The sequence below is a fragment of the Eumetopias jubatus genome, unplaced genomic scaffold (genome assembly GCF_037043125.1).
Source record: "Eumetopias jubatus isolate StellerSeaLion01/CBP00866 unplaced genomic scaffold, mEumJub1_p1.0 scaffold_2, whole genome shotgun sequence".
Classification (NCBI taxonomy): domain Eukaryota; kingdom Metazoa; phylum Chordata; class Mammalia; order Carnivora; family Otariidae; genus Eumetopias; species Eumetopias jubatus.
In genome coordinates this window covers 195800776-195815463 of record NW_028274808.1, presented here as the reverse complement: position 1 = coordinate 195815463, position 14688 = coordinate 195800776, and the positions used below count along the sequence as shown (strand labels likewise).

Genomic DNA, 14688 nt, shown 5'->3' with positions numbered 1-14688 from the left:
AAGTACAATGGTGCATTTATTGATTTAAAAGTATCAGTTAAGTCTTTATTATGGTGTAGGCACTCTGCCGGGCCCTGAAATACACGGGCGACAGCCAAGGGGCACAGAACATAGTGGGAGGGAGAATGTGATTAACTGCCAAGCGGAGGGCTGGAGGGGCCTCAGGAAGGCAGGGGTACAGGACCCCTAGGGGGACAGCGAGCATCCACAGGGTCAAGACCCTCGGAGAAGCTGGTGGAAGGAATGAGTACCCAGGACTAGAGAGGGACCTCTCCTACTGCCCAATAAGCAGGAGCTTCCCCTCTGCTCCCCCCTCCCATGCATAGAAGGTCATTCTTGGATGTGACCTTGGTCTCTACTGAAATCCCACACTGATCCAAGCAATGACAGCCACCTTGTAAGGAGCCTTGCTAACACCCACTCTAGAGAGCCTCTTAGCACTACACCTGCAGCAGGGACCAGTTTCCTAGAATCGATTTGCAGAAACTGGAAGGATGCTGTTGGGGAGGAAATTTTCTCTTCCTTTCCAGCATTCAGGAGCCTGCTGGGAAAGGGGAGAGCTTTCATATCACACACTCCTAGGTGTTGCTTTGGGCATCCCTGCAGAGATTTCATATCTCAGTTTGGGGAAGCTGGAGGATGGATGGAAGTCCCTGCAAAGAGCTGGAGAAGGCTGGAAGACTTGCAGCAAAGCCCGTGCCCCCTGCACAGACACATTTCTCAAACGTCCTGAAAGCTGGTTTCAAAGTGATGGCTTTAGTGACTAAATGTTTGTCTTCTCCAGGGATGAATACAGCAAAAGCCCAGATGAAAGGCAGCCTGAAGCCTTATGTGATAGTAGAAGCCAGGTGCTGAGGGCTGTTCTGCTAATTCATTACACAAACACTCATCAAGTTGAGGTCTGTGGACCTCATACGTATGAACGCTGACTTGTACTGCATAGGACAGAACAGGTGCTTTAGTAAGCGTTTGTGTTTTAAATTGAGCTTCTGCTATGTGTCGGTCACCATGTAATGATACAAATATGTAACCCACACATATTTACAACGTGCCATGCACTATCCTGAGCACTGGATGCATAGGAACCCATTCCACCCCCTCCACAACCCTATGAGACAGGTCCAGTTTTTGATTTCTCTTTGGTCAGATAAGGAACCTTAAGGATGCAGCCATAAGGGGCTTTTCCCAAGGTCACACCATCGGCATGTGGGAGGGTCAGGATTCAAACCCAGGTCCTTGGACTCCAGAGCCCATCTCTTAATCACCACTCTACTCCAGTTCAGTATGGAAAAGACAAAGGTGATCATTTCAGTACCTCTGTTGCACAATGGAAGACTGGACTGGGGAGAAGAGGGGACATAGAATGAATACTGGTTGACTGCTAAGTACATATCCTACATCTATATACCTCATCTTGTTTAACCCTTGCAGCCATCCTGTGAAGGTTCATTAAGAACAGAAAACTCTGGTGTTGAGAAATGCATCTGAAAGCCATACAGAATCTAGTGGAATACAGAGCTGCTGCCCGCCCCCCACCGCACCCCTGTTCACAATGTCTGGGCTCTCCTCTTCTTCCTGGCCACACTGCCAGGTCACATTTCTCAGTGCCTTGCATCTGGGTGCGGTCATATGGCTACTCCTCACCAAAGGAGTATGAGCAGAAGTGATGTGTGTCACCTCCACCGAGGTATTGAGAGTATGTGTGCCTTCTCTTCACTCACTCACTCATTATCCTTATAGTCTGATCACTTACAGAATAACCAGCAGAGGCCTCCAAAGCCCTAAGGAATGGTGGAGCCACTCAACAGAAGGGGCCTGGGTCCCTGAATGACTTCACGGAGCAGAGTGCTTCTGCCTACCTGCTCTCGATGGTGGCATGGCTGAGACATGAACGTTCACTGTGTTAGGCCACTGAGATTTAGGGGTTGCTTGTTAGAGCAGCTACCCTACCTGAAGACAATCCACCTGACTCCAAAGCCCATGCCACGACAATCACTGTACCACAAGTCTTTAAGAAAGAGGTAAGATTTCAACAAAGTCATAAAGAGTGAGTAGGAGACAGGAGCCTTCAGCTAGAGTTTTCCTTTTATGTTTTGGGAAACTTGTAAGACTCCATTTGAAAAAAGTATTCTGCAATGAAATATAGTTTTAAGCTTACTTGCTAGCTAATCTCTAGGTCCCATTTGGGCCTATTCATGGATTCCACATTGCACTTTTCTGTTGGGTCTCTTTCCAAAAGGCCCATTCTTGTCTTTCTCTCTTGGCTCTACACCCCTGTTTCCTAACCACCAGGGGCCCAGGTTCCCATCCTGTCTTCTAGATACAAGTGTTGCAGGCCCTGCCTTCAAGGAGCTTCCAATCTAGTAGAGACAACAGTAAACACACAGTTATAATGTGGAGTGGAAGGAAGCACGGTGATGGCAGGAAGGAAGCGGAGAAAGACCGTGGACACCAGGCCATGCCATGCTCACCACATCAGGTGAGCAAGAAGGGCAAGTGGGGGTGGGCTTGGGTTAGACAGTGGTCAACAGAGGAAAGAGAATCCTCAAAGGCCCAGAAACTGGTCATAACTGGCCTTGACTCTCAGCCTGAGGAGTCCACACATAATCGTGTGGGCGCCGGGGAGCAGTTGGAGGATCTGAGCATGCAATCAGGAGTCTGGGCTTTAGAAAATTCCCTGTAGATGCAGTGTGGGGGTTGTTTCAGTAAGTGTAGACTGGAGGTGGCTGGCCCAGCCTGGAAGAACCTGAATCTGGCAAGGGATAGTGAGTCGAAGAGAATTCTTTCGTGAACTCATCCAGGAGTATTTATATTATGGCGAGTACTGACTTGAGCCTAAGCCTCAAAGAAATAAATAAGAGGTTACATGGTTAAAACTAAGGAGACTGCTCGAAGAGCACCACTGAGTCCTCTGTGATGTCCAGCAAGTGGCTCTGCCTCTGAGGGCAGCCTTCTAAGTGGTGAAGGGCCCTGGAATCCACTTGACCCAGCTCTGTCACCTCTCTGCTGGGCAATCTTGAGTGAGTGACTTAACCTCTCTGTGTCGCAGATTCCTGATCTGTTAAATCCTTTTCCTCCTTAAATAGTTCCCATGAGGATTTAACTCAAGAATGAATACAAAGCACAGAGCTAGGTCCACACGAAGCACACAATACAAATCAGAAGTTGGGGTGGCTGCTGATGGTGTCGAGACCATTATTTCTGATCTGTAAAATAAAGGGCCTGGATTTGTTTAGTTGTCCGGCCTATGAATCCCATGAATAATTAACCACCAGCTCCCCAGCCAACAACTCAGAGGCCAAGCTTCTGGCAACAAATTGAAAGCACACAATTCCCAGCCAGGAAGACCGGCTTAGAACACCTCCAAATGACGGCAGGAAATTGTCCGACAATGCGAGGCAAATTACCTCGTAGCCTGCTTTACAATATTAATATTCCTTACGGATTCACACAGAGCCTGTCATGAATTCATCTAAAAATATTCTCAGGAGGGCTACACAAGTACACATAAATAGCACACTTTGCATTGCCTCATCGAGCAGGCCAATGCCCATAAATCTTTCGGGGATTTGTGAGGGCAGTCCACACCACTGAACACACTGGCAGAGTCAGGAAAACGGTATGGAAGTCCTTACCAAAGTGCCCACCGCCAAACTAGGCTCCTTGAAGTAAGAACGACACAAGGACAAAATTCCGCAAGCCCAGTAGTGCCACCTGAAGTCACCTGACTAGCAGAAGGTGAGGTCTCCTGTGCAGAAAAAGTGAACGTATCCAGCCTGAGATTGCTCTCCTTGAAGGGTCTGCGGGCAAGGTTGGCCCTAGGGCTGGTGTCGGGAACTTGGATTTCAGGAGGGCTCCCACCATTCCCAGAACTGTTAACAGTGGCTCACAAACCCAGACTATGCAGGGTCTGGCTTATGCTAAACACTGCTTTGTTTCTGGGAGTCAGAGGCTGTGCACAGGCCCAGCAGAGGGTGCCTTGGAGACCAGCCTCTAATAAAAACGCTGAACTCAGTGTCTGATGAGCTTCCCCGGTGGACAACCTTCCACATGTGTTGACACACTCGTTGCTGGAGGATTAATGAAGTGACTTCACTGGGTGAGGACTCTGGAAGTTCGCTCTTGGCTTCCTCTGGACTTTGTCCCGTGTGCCTTTTTCCTTTTGCTGATTTGGCTTTGAATTCCTTCCCTGGAGTAAATCCCAGCCCTGGGTGGAGAGGAGTGAGTCCTGACAGGCTGAGTCCTCCTAGTGAATTATCAAACCCGGGGGTGGTCCTGGGGACCTGACACAGCTCCCAGCCCTAAGGACAACATCCAGGTCCCATTCGGACTTGGCTTGATGATTACTCTGCACGTTTGTGGTGGGGTTTTTCTCGCCACTGTGAGTCTCCTGGAGGAGTTCAGTGAACTGACTGGGTGAGAAAAAGGCCTCTGTACCTGAGACACCGGAGTATATTCTACTCCCACAGCTGGCTTCCAGAAAGAAAACTAAACCCGATGAAAGAGGACGCATCAATTGCAAGCAATAGTCAGGCAAGTAAGACTTCCAGAGCTTTCTGGGTTCTCCTGCCAACCACTTTTGCAATGTGGTGGCGGGGGTGGGGGTGGGGGGATCCTTTGAGTTTAATTATATAGGAAATGAAGAAAGTAAAATTTCATTTTCTGTCTGGCCCCCGGCAGGAGCATGAGAATGTGTACCCTCCCAAATATCTTTCTACTTCAAGGAAAATTAGTCCTGGGCCTCTCTCTTCCTAGAACGTTTTTTTGAGAGATTGCATAGCTGTGTTTGCAGCGGGGACAGTGTATTCACACGGACATGTCTGTCATTTTTTCTGAAATAACACTTCCCACTCCCTTCTGTAGGTCCTCTGGTTGCCCAGAATAAAAATGATGAGAGTTTTCATTACTGTTCAAATTGCTTATAGCTTCTAAAAATCAGTCTTGAGGCATCAGCGGCTTTCATAGGGCATCTGATCCAATCCAAGTTCAGGGTGATGGTTTTGAGCACTGGTTCTGGAATAATTTATTTATAGAAATGGAATAAAACCCCCAGCCTGCAGATGGGGCCACTGGAAGGATTAAATGAAGGCGTGTAGCCCCTAGCATGATGTCCTGCCCGGGATAGGCACTTAGTAAATCTCAGTGCCTCTCTCCGACTGATGGGAAACAATGTTTCTAGTTTCTAGTTGGGTTTGTTCCCACCAGCAGTCCTGACTGCATGCCTTGCTGGGCTAACCCATCCTCTCTGTTCACTCCATCTGGCTGCAGTAAGCACTGCCCCCAGCCCTCAACACAGAGCTTCCACAAGCCCCGATGGGGCCGTGGTCCCTTCTCTACTAGGTTCAACAAAGGCATTTCCCCCAGAGAAGCTTTACAAACTGGGGAAAACTCTGAGCCAAAGCTGCAGGCTTCTGAACTCCAATCAGCTGGGGTCCTGAGGGGCTGGAACAGGCCCCGTGGCACCCACAGTCTAGAACACACAGACACCAATACCTCCAGGCCTGGAAAGGTCCCTCCTCCTATCAGCCAGCAGCTCTGCCGGCCCTGATTCAACCCAAACCAAACCATGACTCACAACTCCCACTATAAACAATGCAGCAGCATCTTACACTGGAGGAAAACTGGGAACAAACAAAGAGACCCATATTTGGAAGATAGGACAGCCACATGACGCCACAGAATACACTATCCGAGATCCTGGTGATGGGGGATTTTCAAGAACATGGAAAAATGCTTACAATATAAATATTAGGCCAAAAAAAAAAGATATAAAACAGCAGATTTGGATGCTCTGGAAAACAGAATAGATTTAGAAAAGGGCTTGAAAATGGCCTCGGGGGGGGGGCGGAGCAAGATTGCGGAGGAGTAGGAGACCTAGATTTCGTCTGGTCTCAGGAATTCAGCTGAATAGGGATCAAACCATTCTGAACACCTACGAACTCAACAGGAGATCGAACAGGAGAGTAGCAACAACTCTCTGAACAGAGAAGCGACCACTTACTGGAAGGTAGGACGTGCGGAGAAGTGAATCCGAGGTGATATTCGGGAGGATAGACGGCGGGGGAGGGGCCTCCGTCGGCCGCTTCTGGCAAGTGCTAGAGCCGCGGAGCACAAAATCGGACCTTTTAGAAGTCGGCTCCGCGGAGGGACGTCGCTCCAGTGGCTAAGCGGGGGGTGGAACCCTCGCGGGACAGCGTGGTCTCAGGACCCTCGGGGTCACAGAAAGACCGGGGGTTCCTGAGTGCGCCAGAGCTCCCAGGGATCGGAGCGGGGAAGCCGGCTGCAGAGACGGAGCCGAGGCGCGGGCTCTCAGCTCGGGGTTGCCATAAACTGTGATCCGCGGCCCAGTCGGGCCACTGCTCCCCCAGCAGGGACCCAACAAGCGGCAAATCCGGGGAGACTCCCCTTCCTTCCCGGGGAGGAGCAGCGCGGGAGTGCACCACAGGGATCTGCTGGGTTTGGAGACCACACGGGGTCGGGTGCCAGAGATAGCAACGCTCGGTCACAGGCCGGGTGAGCACGGAGTGCGGCCGGAGACCGGGGACACGGGAGTGACTGCTTTTCTCTGGGGGCGCACTGAGGAGCGGGGCCCCGAGTTCTCAGCTCCTCTGGGTGGAGATTGGGAGGCCACCATTTTTGCCCCGGTCCTCCAAAGCTGTACCGAGAGCTTGCAGGGAACAAAAGCTCCTGAGAGCAAACCCGAGCAGCTTGCTTAGCCCGGACCGACAAGGGCGGGGCAATTCCGCCTCCGGCAAAGACATTTGGAAACCACGGCAACAGGCCCCTCCCCCAGAAGATCAGCATGAACAGCCAGCAAGCCAAGACCAAGTTTACCGATCAAGGAGAACGGGAGAACTCCAGCGCTAGGGGAATACTGCACATAGAATTCATGACTTTTTTTTTACCATGATTCATTAGTTCATCAAAGTTAATTTTTGTTAACTGTTTTTTTTTCTTTTTCCCTTTTTCAACCAACATCTTATCAATCTCTTTTTTTAAGAAAAAAAAACATTTTTTATTTTTCATTTTTAGAGTCATATTTTATCCCTTCATAGTAGTTACCCTTATTTTTGGCATATATATATAAGTTGTTCTCTCTTTAAAATTTTGAGATACAGTTTCTTCTAACAGATAAAAATATACCTAAATCACTAGTGTATGGCTCTGTTCTAGTCTCCTGCCTGATCACATTCTCTCCCTCTTTTCTTTTTCTTTTTTTAAATCTTCTTTCTTTTTTCAAACAACTTCTTATCTTACCAAGTCCTTTTATAAAATCTTTTATAATTTTCATCTTTACAGTCATCTTCTATCCCTTCATTGTATCAACCCTTATTTTGCACATATATGTCTTTCTTCCTTTAAAATTTTAGGAGGCACTTTTTTCTAACAGACCAAAATACGCCCAAAATCTAGTGTGTGGCACTGATCTATGCACTAGCCTGATCATATGTGATCACATTCTGCTTTTTTTTGTATTGTTCTGTTTTTGTTTTTATCTTTTTTTTTCTTTTTCTTTTTTTTCCTCTTTCTTTTTTCTTTCTTTCCCTTTCTTTTCCCCTGGTTTCAGGTCTTTTCTGATTTGTATACAGTATATTTGCTGGGGACGTTGTAAACCTGTTAGCATTTTGTTCTCTCATTCATCTATTCTCCTCTGGACAAAATGACAAGACAAAAAAAATCACCTCAGCAAAAAGAACAAGAGGTAGTACCGTCAGCCAGGGACCTACTCAATACGGACATTAGTACGATGTCGGACCTAGAGTTCAGAATCATGACTTTAAAGATACTAGCTGGGCTTGAAAAAAGCGTGGAAGTTATTAGAGAAACCCTTTCTGGAGAAATAAAAGAACTAAAATCTAACCAAGTCGAAATCAAAAAGGCTATTGATGAGGTGCAATCAAAAATGGGGGCACTAACGGCTAGGATAAATGAGGCAGAAGAGAGAATCAGTGATATAGAAGACCAAATGATGGAAAATAAAGAGGCTGAGAAAAAGAGGGAGAAACAACTACAGGATCACAAGGGCAGAATTCGAGAGATAAGTGATACGATAAGATGAAACAACATTAGAATAATTGGGATCCCAGAAGAAGAAGAAAGAGAGAGAGGGGCAGAAGGTATATTGGAGCAAATAATAGCAGAGAACTTCCCTAATGTGAGGAAGGAAACAGGCATCAAAATCCAGGAGGCACAGAGAACCCCTCTCAAAATCAATAATAATAGGTCAACACCCCGACATCTAATAGTAAAACTTACGAGTCTCAGAGACAAAGAGAAAATCCTGAAAGCAGCTCGGGAGAAGAGATATGTAACCTACAATGGTAAAAATATTAGACTGGCAACAGACCTATCCACAGAGACCTGGCAGGCCAGAAAGGACTGGCATGATATCTTCAGAGCACTAAACGAGAAAAATATGCAGCCAAGAATACTATATCCAGCTAGGCTGTTATTGAAAATAGAGGGAGAGATAAAAAGCTTCCAGAACAAACAAAAACTAAAGGAATTTGCAAACACGAAACCAGCCCTCCAAGAAATATTGAAAGGGGTCCTCTAAGCAAAGAGAGAGCCTAAAAGCAGCAAAGATCAGAAAGGAACACAGACAACATACAGTAACAGTCACCTTACAGGCAATACAATGGCACTAAAGTCATACCTTTCAATAGTTACCCTGAATGTAAATGGGCTAAATGCCCCAATCAAAAGACACAGGCTATCAGATTGGATTAAAAAACAAGACCCATCAATATGCTGTCTGCAAGAGACTCATTTTAGACCCAAAGACACCGCCAGACTGAAAGTGAGGGGGTGGAAAACCATTTACCATGCTAATGGACACCAAAAGAAAGCTGGGGTGGCAATCCTTATATCAGACAAACTAGATTTTAAAACAAAGACTGTAATAAGAGATGAGGAAGGACACTATATCCTACTTAAAGGGTCTATCCAACAAGAAGATCTAACAATTGTAAATATCTATGCCCCGAACATGGGAGCAGCCAATGATATAAGGCAATTAATAACAAAAGCAAAGAAACACATTGACAACAATACAATAATAGTGGGGGATTTTAACACCCCCCTGACTGAAATGGACAGATCATCTAAGCAAAAGATCAACAAGGAAATAAAGACTTTAAATGACACACTGGACCAAATGGACTTCACAGACATATTCAGAACATTCCATCCCAAAGCAACAGAACACACATTCTTCTCTAGTGCCCATGGAACATTCTCCAGAATTGATCACATCCTAGGTCACAAATCAGGTCTCAACCGGTACCAAAAGATTGGGATCATTCCCTGCATATTTTCAGACCACAATGCTTTGAAACTAGAACTCAATCACAAGAGGAAAGTCAGAAAGAACTCCAATACATGGAGGCTAAAGAGCATCCTACTAAAAAATGAATGGGTCAACCAGGAAATTAAAGAAGAATTAAAAAAAATTCATGGAAACCAATGAAAATGAAAACACAACTGTCCAAAATCTTTGGGATACAGCAAAGGCAGTCCTGAGAGGAAAGTATATAGCAATACAAGCCTTTCTCAAGAAACAAGAAAGGTCTCAAATACACAACCTAACCCTACACCTAAAGGAGCTGGAGAAAGAACAGCAAATAAAGCCTAAACCCAGCAGGAGAAGAGAAATAATAAAGATCAGAGCAGAAATCAATGAAATAGAAACCAAAAGAACAGTAGAAGAGATCAACGAAACTAGGAGCTGGTTCTTTGAAAGAATTAACAAGATTGATAAACCCCTGGCCAGACTGATCAAAAAGAAAAGAGAAATGACCCAAATCAACAAAATCATGAATGAAAGAGGAGAGATCACAACCAACACCAAAGAAATACAAACAATTATAAGAACGTATTATGAGCAACTCTATGCCAGCAAATTAGATAACCTGGAAGAAATGGGTGCATTCCTAGAGATGTATCAACTACCAAAACTGAACCAGGAAGAAATAGAAAACCTGAACAGACCTATAACCACTAAGGAAATTGAAGCAGTCATCAAAAATCTCCCAAGAAACAAAAGCCCAGGGCCAGATGGCTTCCCAGGGGAATTCTATCAGACATTTAAAGAAGAATTAATACCTATTCTCCTGAAACTGTTCCAAAAAATAGAAATGGAAGGAAAACTTCCAAATTCATTTTATGAGGCCACCATTACCTTGATCCCAAAACCAGACAAAGATCCCATCCAAAAGGAGAATTACAGACCAATATCCTTGATGAACATGGATGCAAAAATTCTCACCAAAATACTAGCCAATAGGATCCAACAGTACATTCAAAGGATTATTCACCACAACGAAGTGGGATTTATCCCTGGGCTGCAAGGCTGATTCAACATCCGCAAATCAATCAACGTGATACAATACATTAACAAAAGAAAGAACAAGAATCATATGATCCTCTCAATAGATGCAGAAAAAGCATTTGACAAAGTACAGCATCCTTTCTTGAGCAAAACTCTTCAGAGTATAGGGATAGAGGGTATATACCTCAATATCATAAAAGCCATCTACGAAAAACCTACAGCGAATATCATTCTCAATGGGGAAAAGCTGAGAGCTCTTCCCCTAAGGTCAGGAACGCGGCAGGGATGTCCACTCTCACCACTGCTATTCAACATAGTATTAGAAGTCCTAGCCACAGCAATCAGACAACAAAAAGAAATCAAAGGCATCCAAATCGGCAAAAAGGAAGTCAAACTCTCACTCTTTGCAGATGATATGATACTGTATGTGGAAAACCCAAAAGACTCCACCCCAAAACTGCTAGAACTCATACAGGAATTCAGTCAAGTAGCAGGCTATAAAATCAATGCACAGAAATCAGTGGCATTCCTATACACCAACAACAAGACAGAAGAGAGACAAATCAAGGAGTCGATCCCATTCACAATTGCACCCAAAACCATAAGATACCTAGGAATAAATTTAACCAAAGAGGCAAAGGATCTGTACTCAGAAAACTATAAAATACTCAGGAAAGAAATTGAAGAAGACACAAAGAAATGGAAAAACGTTCCATGCTCATGGATTGGGAGAACCAACATTGTGAAGATGTCAATGCTACCTAGAGCAATCTACACATTCAATGCAATCCCCATCAAAATACCATCCACTTTTTTCAAAGAAATGGAACAAATAATCCTAAAATTTGTATGGAACCAGAAGAGACCCCGAATAGCCAGAGGAATATTGAAAAAGAAAAGCAAAGCTGGCGGCATCACAATTCCGGAGTTCCAGCTCTATTACAAAGCTGTCATCATCAAGACAGTATGGTACTGGCACAAAAACAGACACATAGATCAATGGAACAGAATCGAGAGCCCAGAAATGGACCCTCAACTCTATGGTCAACTCATCTTTGACAAAGCAGGAAAGAATGTCCAATGGAAAAAAGACAGTCTCTTCAACAAATGGTGTTGGGAAAATTGGACAGCCACATGCAGAAGAATGAAACTGGACCATTTCCTTACACCACACACAAAAATAGACTCCAAATGGTTGAAAGACCTAAACGTGAGACAGGAGTCCATCAAAATCCTAAAGGAGAACACAGGTAGCAACCTCTTCGACCTCAGCCACAGCAACTTCTTCCTAGAAACATCGCCAAAGGCACGGGAAGCTAGGGCAAAAATGAACTATTGGGATTTCATCAAGATAAAAAGCTTTTGCACAGCAAAAGAAACAGTCCACAAAACCAAAAGACAACCGACAGAATGGGAGAAAATATTTGCAAATGACCTATCAGATAAAGGGCTAGTATCCAAAATCTATAAAGAACTTATCAAACTCAACACCCAAAGAACAAATAATCCAATCAAGAAATGGGCAGAAGACATGAACAGACATTTTTCCAAAGAAGACACCCAAATGGCCAACAGGCACATGAAAAAGTGCTCAACATTGCTCGGCATCAGGGAAATCCAAATCAAAACCTCAATGAGATACCACCTCACACCCGTCAGAATGGCTAAAATTAACAAGTCAGGGAACGACAGATGTTGGCAGGGATGTGGAGAAAGGGGAACCCTCCTACGCTGTTGGTGGAAATGCAAGCTGGTGCAACCCCTCTGGAAAACAGTATGGAGGTTCCTCAAACAGTTGAAATTAGAGCTACCATTCGATCCAGCAATTGCACTACTGGGTATTTACCCCAAAGATACAAATGTAGGGACCCGAAGGGGTACGTGCACCCCAATGTTTATAGCAGCAATGTCCACAATAGCCAAACTGTGGAAAGAGCCAAGATGTTCATCGACAGATGAATGGATAAAGAAGAAGTGGTATATATACACAATGGAATATTATGCAGCCATCAAAAGGAATGAGATCTTGCCATTTGCAACGACGTGGATGGAACTGGAGGGTGTTATGCTGAGTGAAATAAGTCAACCAGAGAAAGACATGTATCATATGACCTCACTGATATGAGGAATTCTTTTTTTTTTTTTTTTTTTTTAATGCTGGAGAATTTAATTTCTAATTGATGACCTCCAGGATTGCAACCCCCCCCACCCCATCTCACATGGGGGCTGATAGCGCTTTGCTGATTGTCACAGTTGAGGTGCCAGGACTGAGTTTGGGGGACCCCACTTGGCCACCCCTGACCAGGACAGAGTGGCAGGTGTGGATGAAGCCGGAGCAGCGGCAAGAGGAACACAGGTGGGTTTGCAGGAGATTGGGGCACAGTGGCAGCCACCTGGGCCCATCCGCCCACCCACCCTCAGGGCCCCAGACCCCCTTCCTCCAGCCCCTGCCGGCCTTGGCTACTGGGGGCTGGGGCCTCCCGATTAGGTCCCCAGGAACCCCCCCCACCGGGGTCGACGGTCTCCAGGCACAAGGCAGGCAGCAAGCCGAGGCTTCGAGGCACAGATGGTGGGGAGGCCCAGGGACTGGGCAGCCCAGAGGGCCCCTCCTCACTACTGCCCTGGCTGCCACCATCATTGCTCCTGTCAGGGGCCCCCCGGGGCAGGCGGCGGCTCGGGGGTGAGGGGCTGCGGCTGGGACCACGGCGTTCACGGGATGAAGGCCGCAGGACAAAGCCAGGGAAGCGGGCCAGGCCTGGGCTGCGGCTACGGTGTCTCTTGGACTTGCCGGGGCTGGGGCTACGGGACTTGGGTGCGAGCAGCTCCAGGGTACTGTCATCCTCATCCTCTGAACTGGTGCTTGAGCTGTCTGTGCTGCTGCTGGCCGGCTCCGAGGTGGGCAGCGAGATCTGGAAGGGCTCAGTGACACCAATGAGGATGCTGTGCGTGTGGCTGTAATAGCCCAGGATGAAATCTCCATGGCCCTTGGGCAGCGACTCCTCACTGAAGGTCACCTGGTAGATGTTCCCATCCACATCCTCGTGTTTGGCCCAGACATAAGCCACGTAGTCCTTGCAGTGGCGGAAACCCACCCGGTACAAGCTGATCCAGTCCCAGGAGCTGCGGGCGAACACGGTTTCGATGCGGTACCTCACCACAGCCTGCTCTGGTCGCACCCACTCATCTGCCACCTCCAGCCGCACTAGCGGCACGTCGTCCCTGTAGGCAAACTGCAGGACGAACTGGGCAGCCACTGGCTTGTGGTCACTGACTGTGTATTCCATGTGGCTGCCGTAGCTGTGTTGGGTCACCTGGAGGCGGTGGCTTTCCCGTCCTGAGGGGCTGGGACCCACACCCGGAGCCTTGACCTTCCACAGGATACGGTCTGTCCAGGCTGGCTTCCGCTTCTTGGCACTGGTATCATATTTGTTAGTACCCACATCAAATTTGAAGGTGGGTGCAAAGTTGAGGGGCCCTTCCTGGAAGCCCTTCAGGATGGGCCAGGTGTTCTTGGCCATGTTGAGCTGTGAAGGTCCAAAAGGGCAGAATTGGACAACAGCTTGCACAGGACAGGTGAAGGCAAGAGCCAGAGCCTAGTAGTATACAAAAGTGTGCTGGGTCATGCTCTGTGTGTTTGGCATTTAGGGTGCGGGCTGGGATTCTGCACCTGGTCCTTCTCCCAGAGCTGGTGGAGCTGGTCGCTGTCGATGGCAAACTTGACGAAGTGCAGGTCATAGCTCTCAATGCGGAAGTTGAGGTCCCCAAACCAGAACACGAGGCAGCATTCGTGTTCCTAGATGTAGTTTAGCTCCCCCCCCCCCGCCATAGGCTCTGCCTCTACCCACAAGGCCCACTCAGGCTGGTACTCTGATAGGAGGAATTCTTAATCTCAGGAACAAACTGAGGGTTGCTGGAGTGGTCGGGGGTGGGAGGGATGGGGTGGCTGGGTGATAGACACTGGGGAGGGTATGTGCTATGGTGAGTGCTGTGAATTGTGTAAGACTGTTGAATCACAGATCTGTACTTCTGAAACAAATAACGCAACATATTTTAAGAAAAAAGAAAAAGAAGAAGATAGCAGGAGAGGAAGAATGAAGGGGAGTAAGTCAGAGGGGGAGACGAACCAGGAGAGACGATGGACTCTGAAAAACAAACTGAGGGTTCTAGAGGGGACGAGGGTAGGGGGATGGGTTAGCCTGGTGATGGGTATTAAAGAGGGCACGTTCTGAGTGGAGCACTGGGTGTTATGAAAAAACAATGAATCATGGAACACTACACCAAAACAAATGATGTAATATATGGTGATTAACATAACAATAAAAAATTTAAAAAAAAAATGGCCTCTGGGCGGGGCTGAG

The 14688-nt window shown here is 46.8% G+C and overlaps 2 protein-coding genes across 5 annotated transcripts in view; both read right to left on the bottom strand.

The window, feature by feature from the left end:
• The window catches only part of SLC2A9 (solute carrier family 2 member 9), a 263570-nt gene that overhangs the window by 191099 nt on the left and 57783 nt on the right, over positions 1–14688 (bottom strand). The gene's annotated exons all lie outside the window — the stretch shown is intronic.
• LOC114198250 (phosphatidylinositol 4,5-bisphosphate 5-phosphatase A-like) lies at positions 12748–14110 on the bottom strand. The gene is made up of 3 exons (XM_088020880.1): positions 13998–14110; positions 13423–13854; positions 12748–13344 (listed from the first exon to the last, which is right to left on the bottom strand). Exons 2-3 carry the CDS (start codon positions 13846–13848, stop codon positions 12748–12750), a joined length of 1023 nt encoding a protein of 340 aa, XP_087877006.1. The 5' UTR covers positions 13849–13854; positions 13998–14110.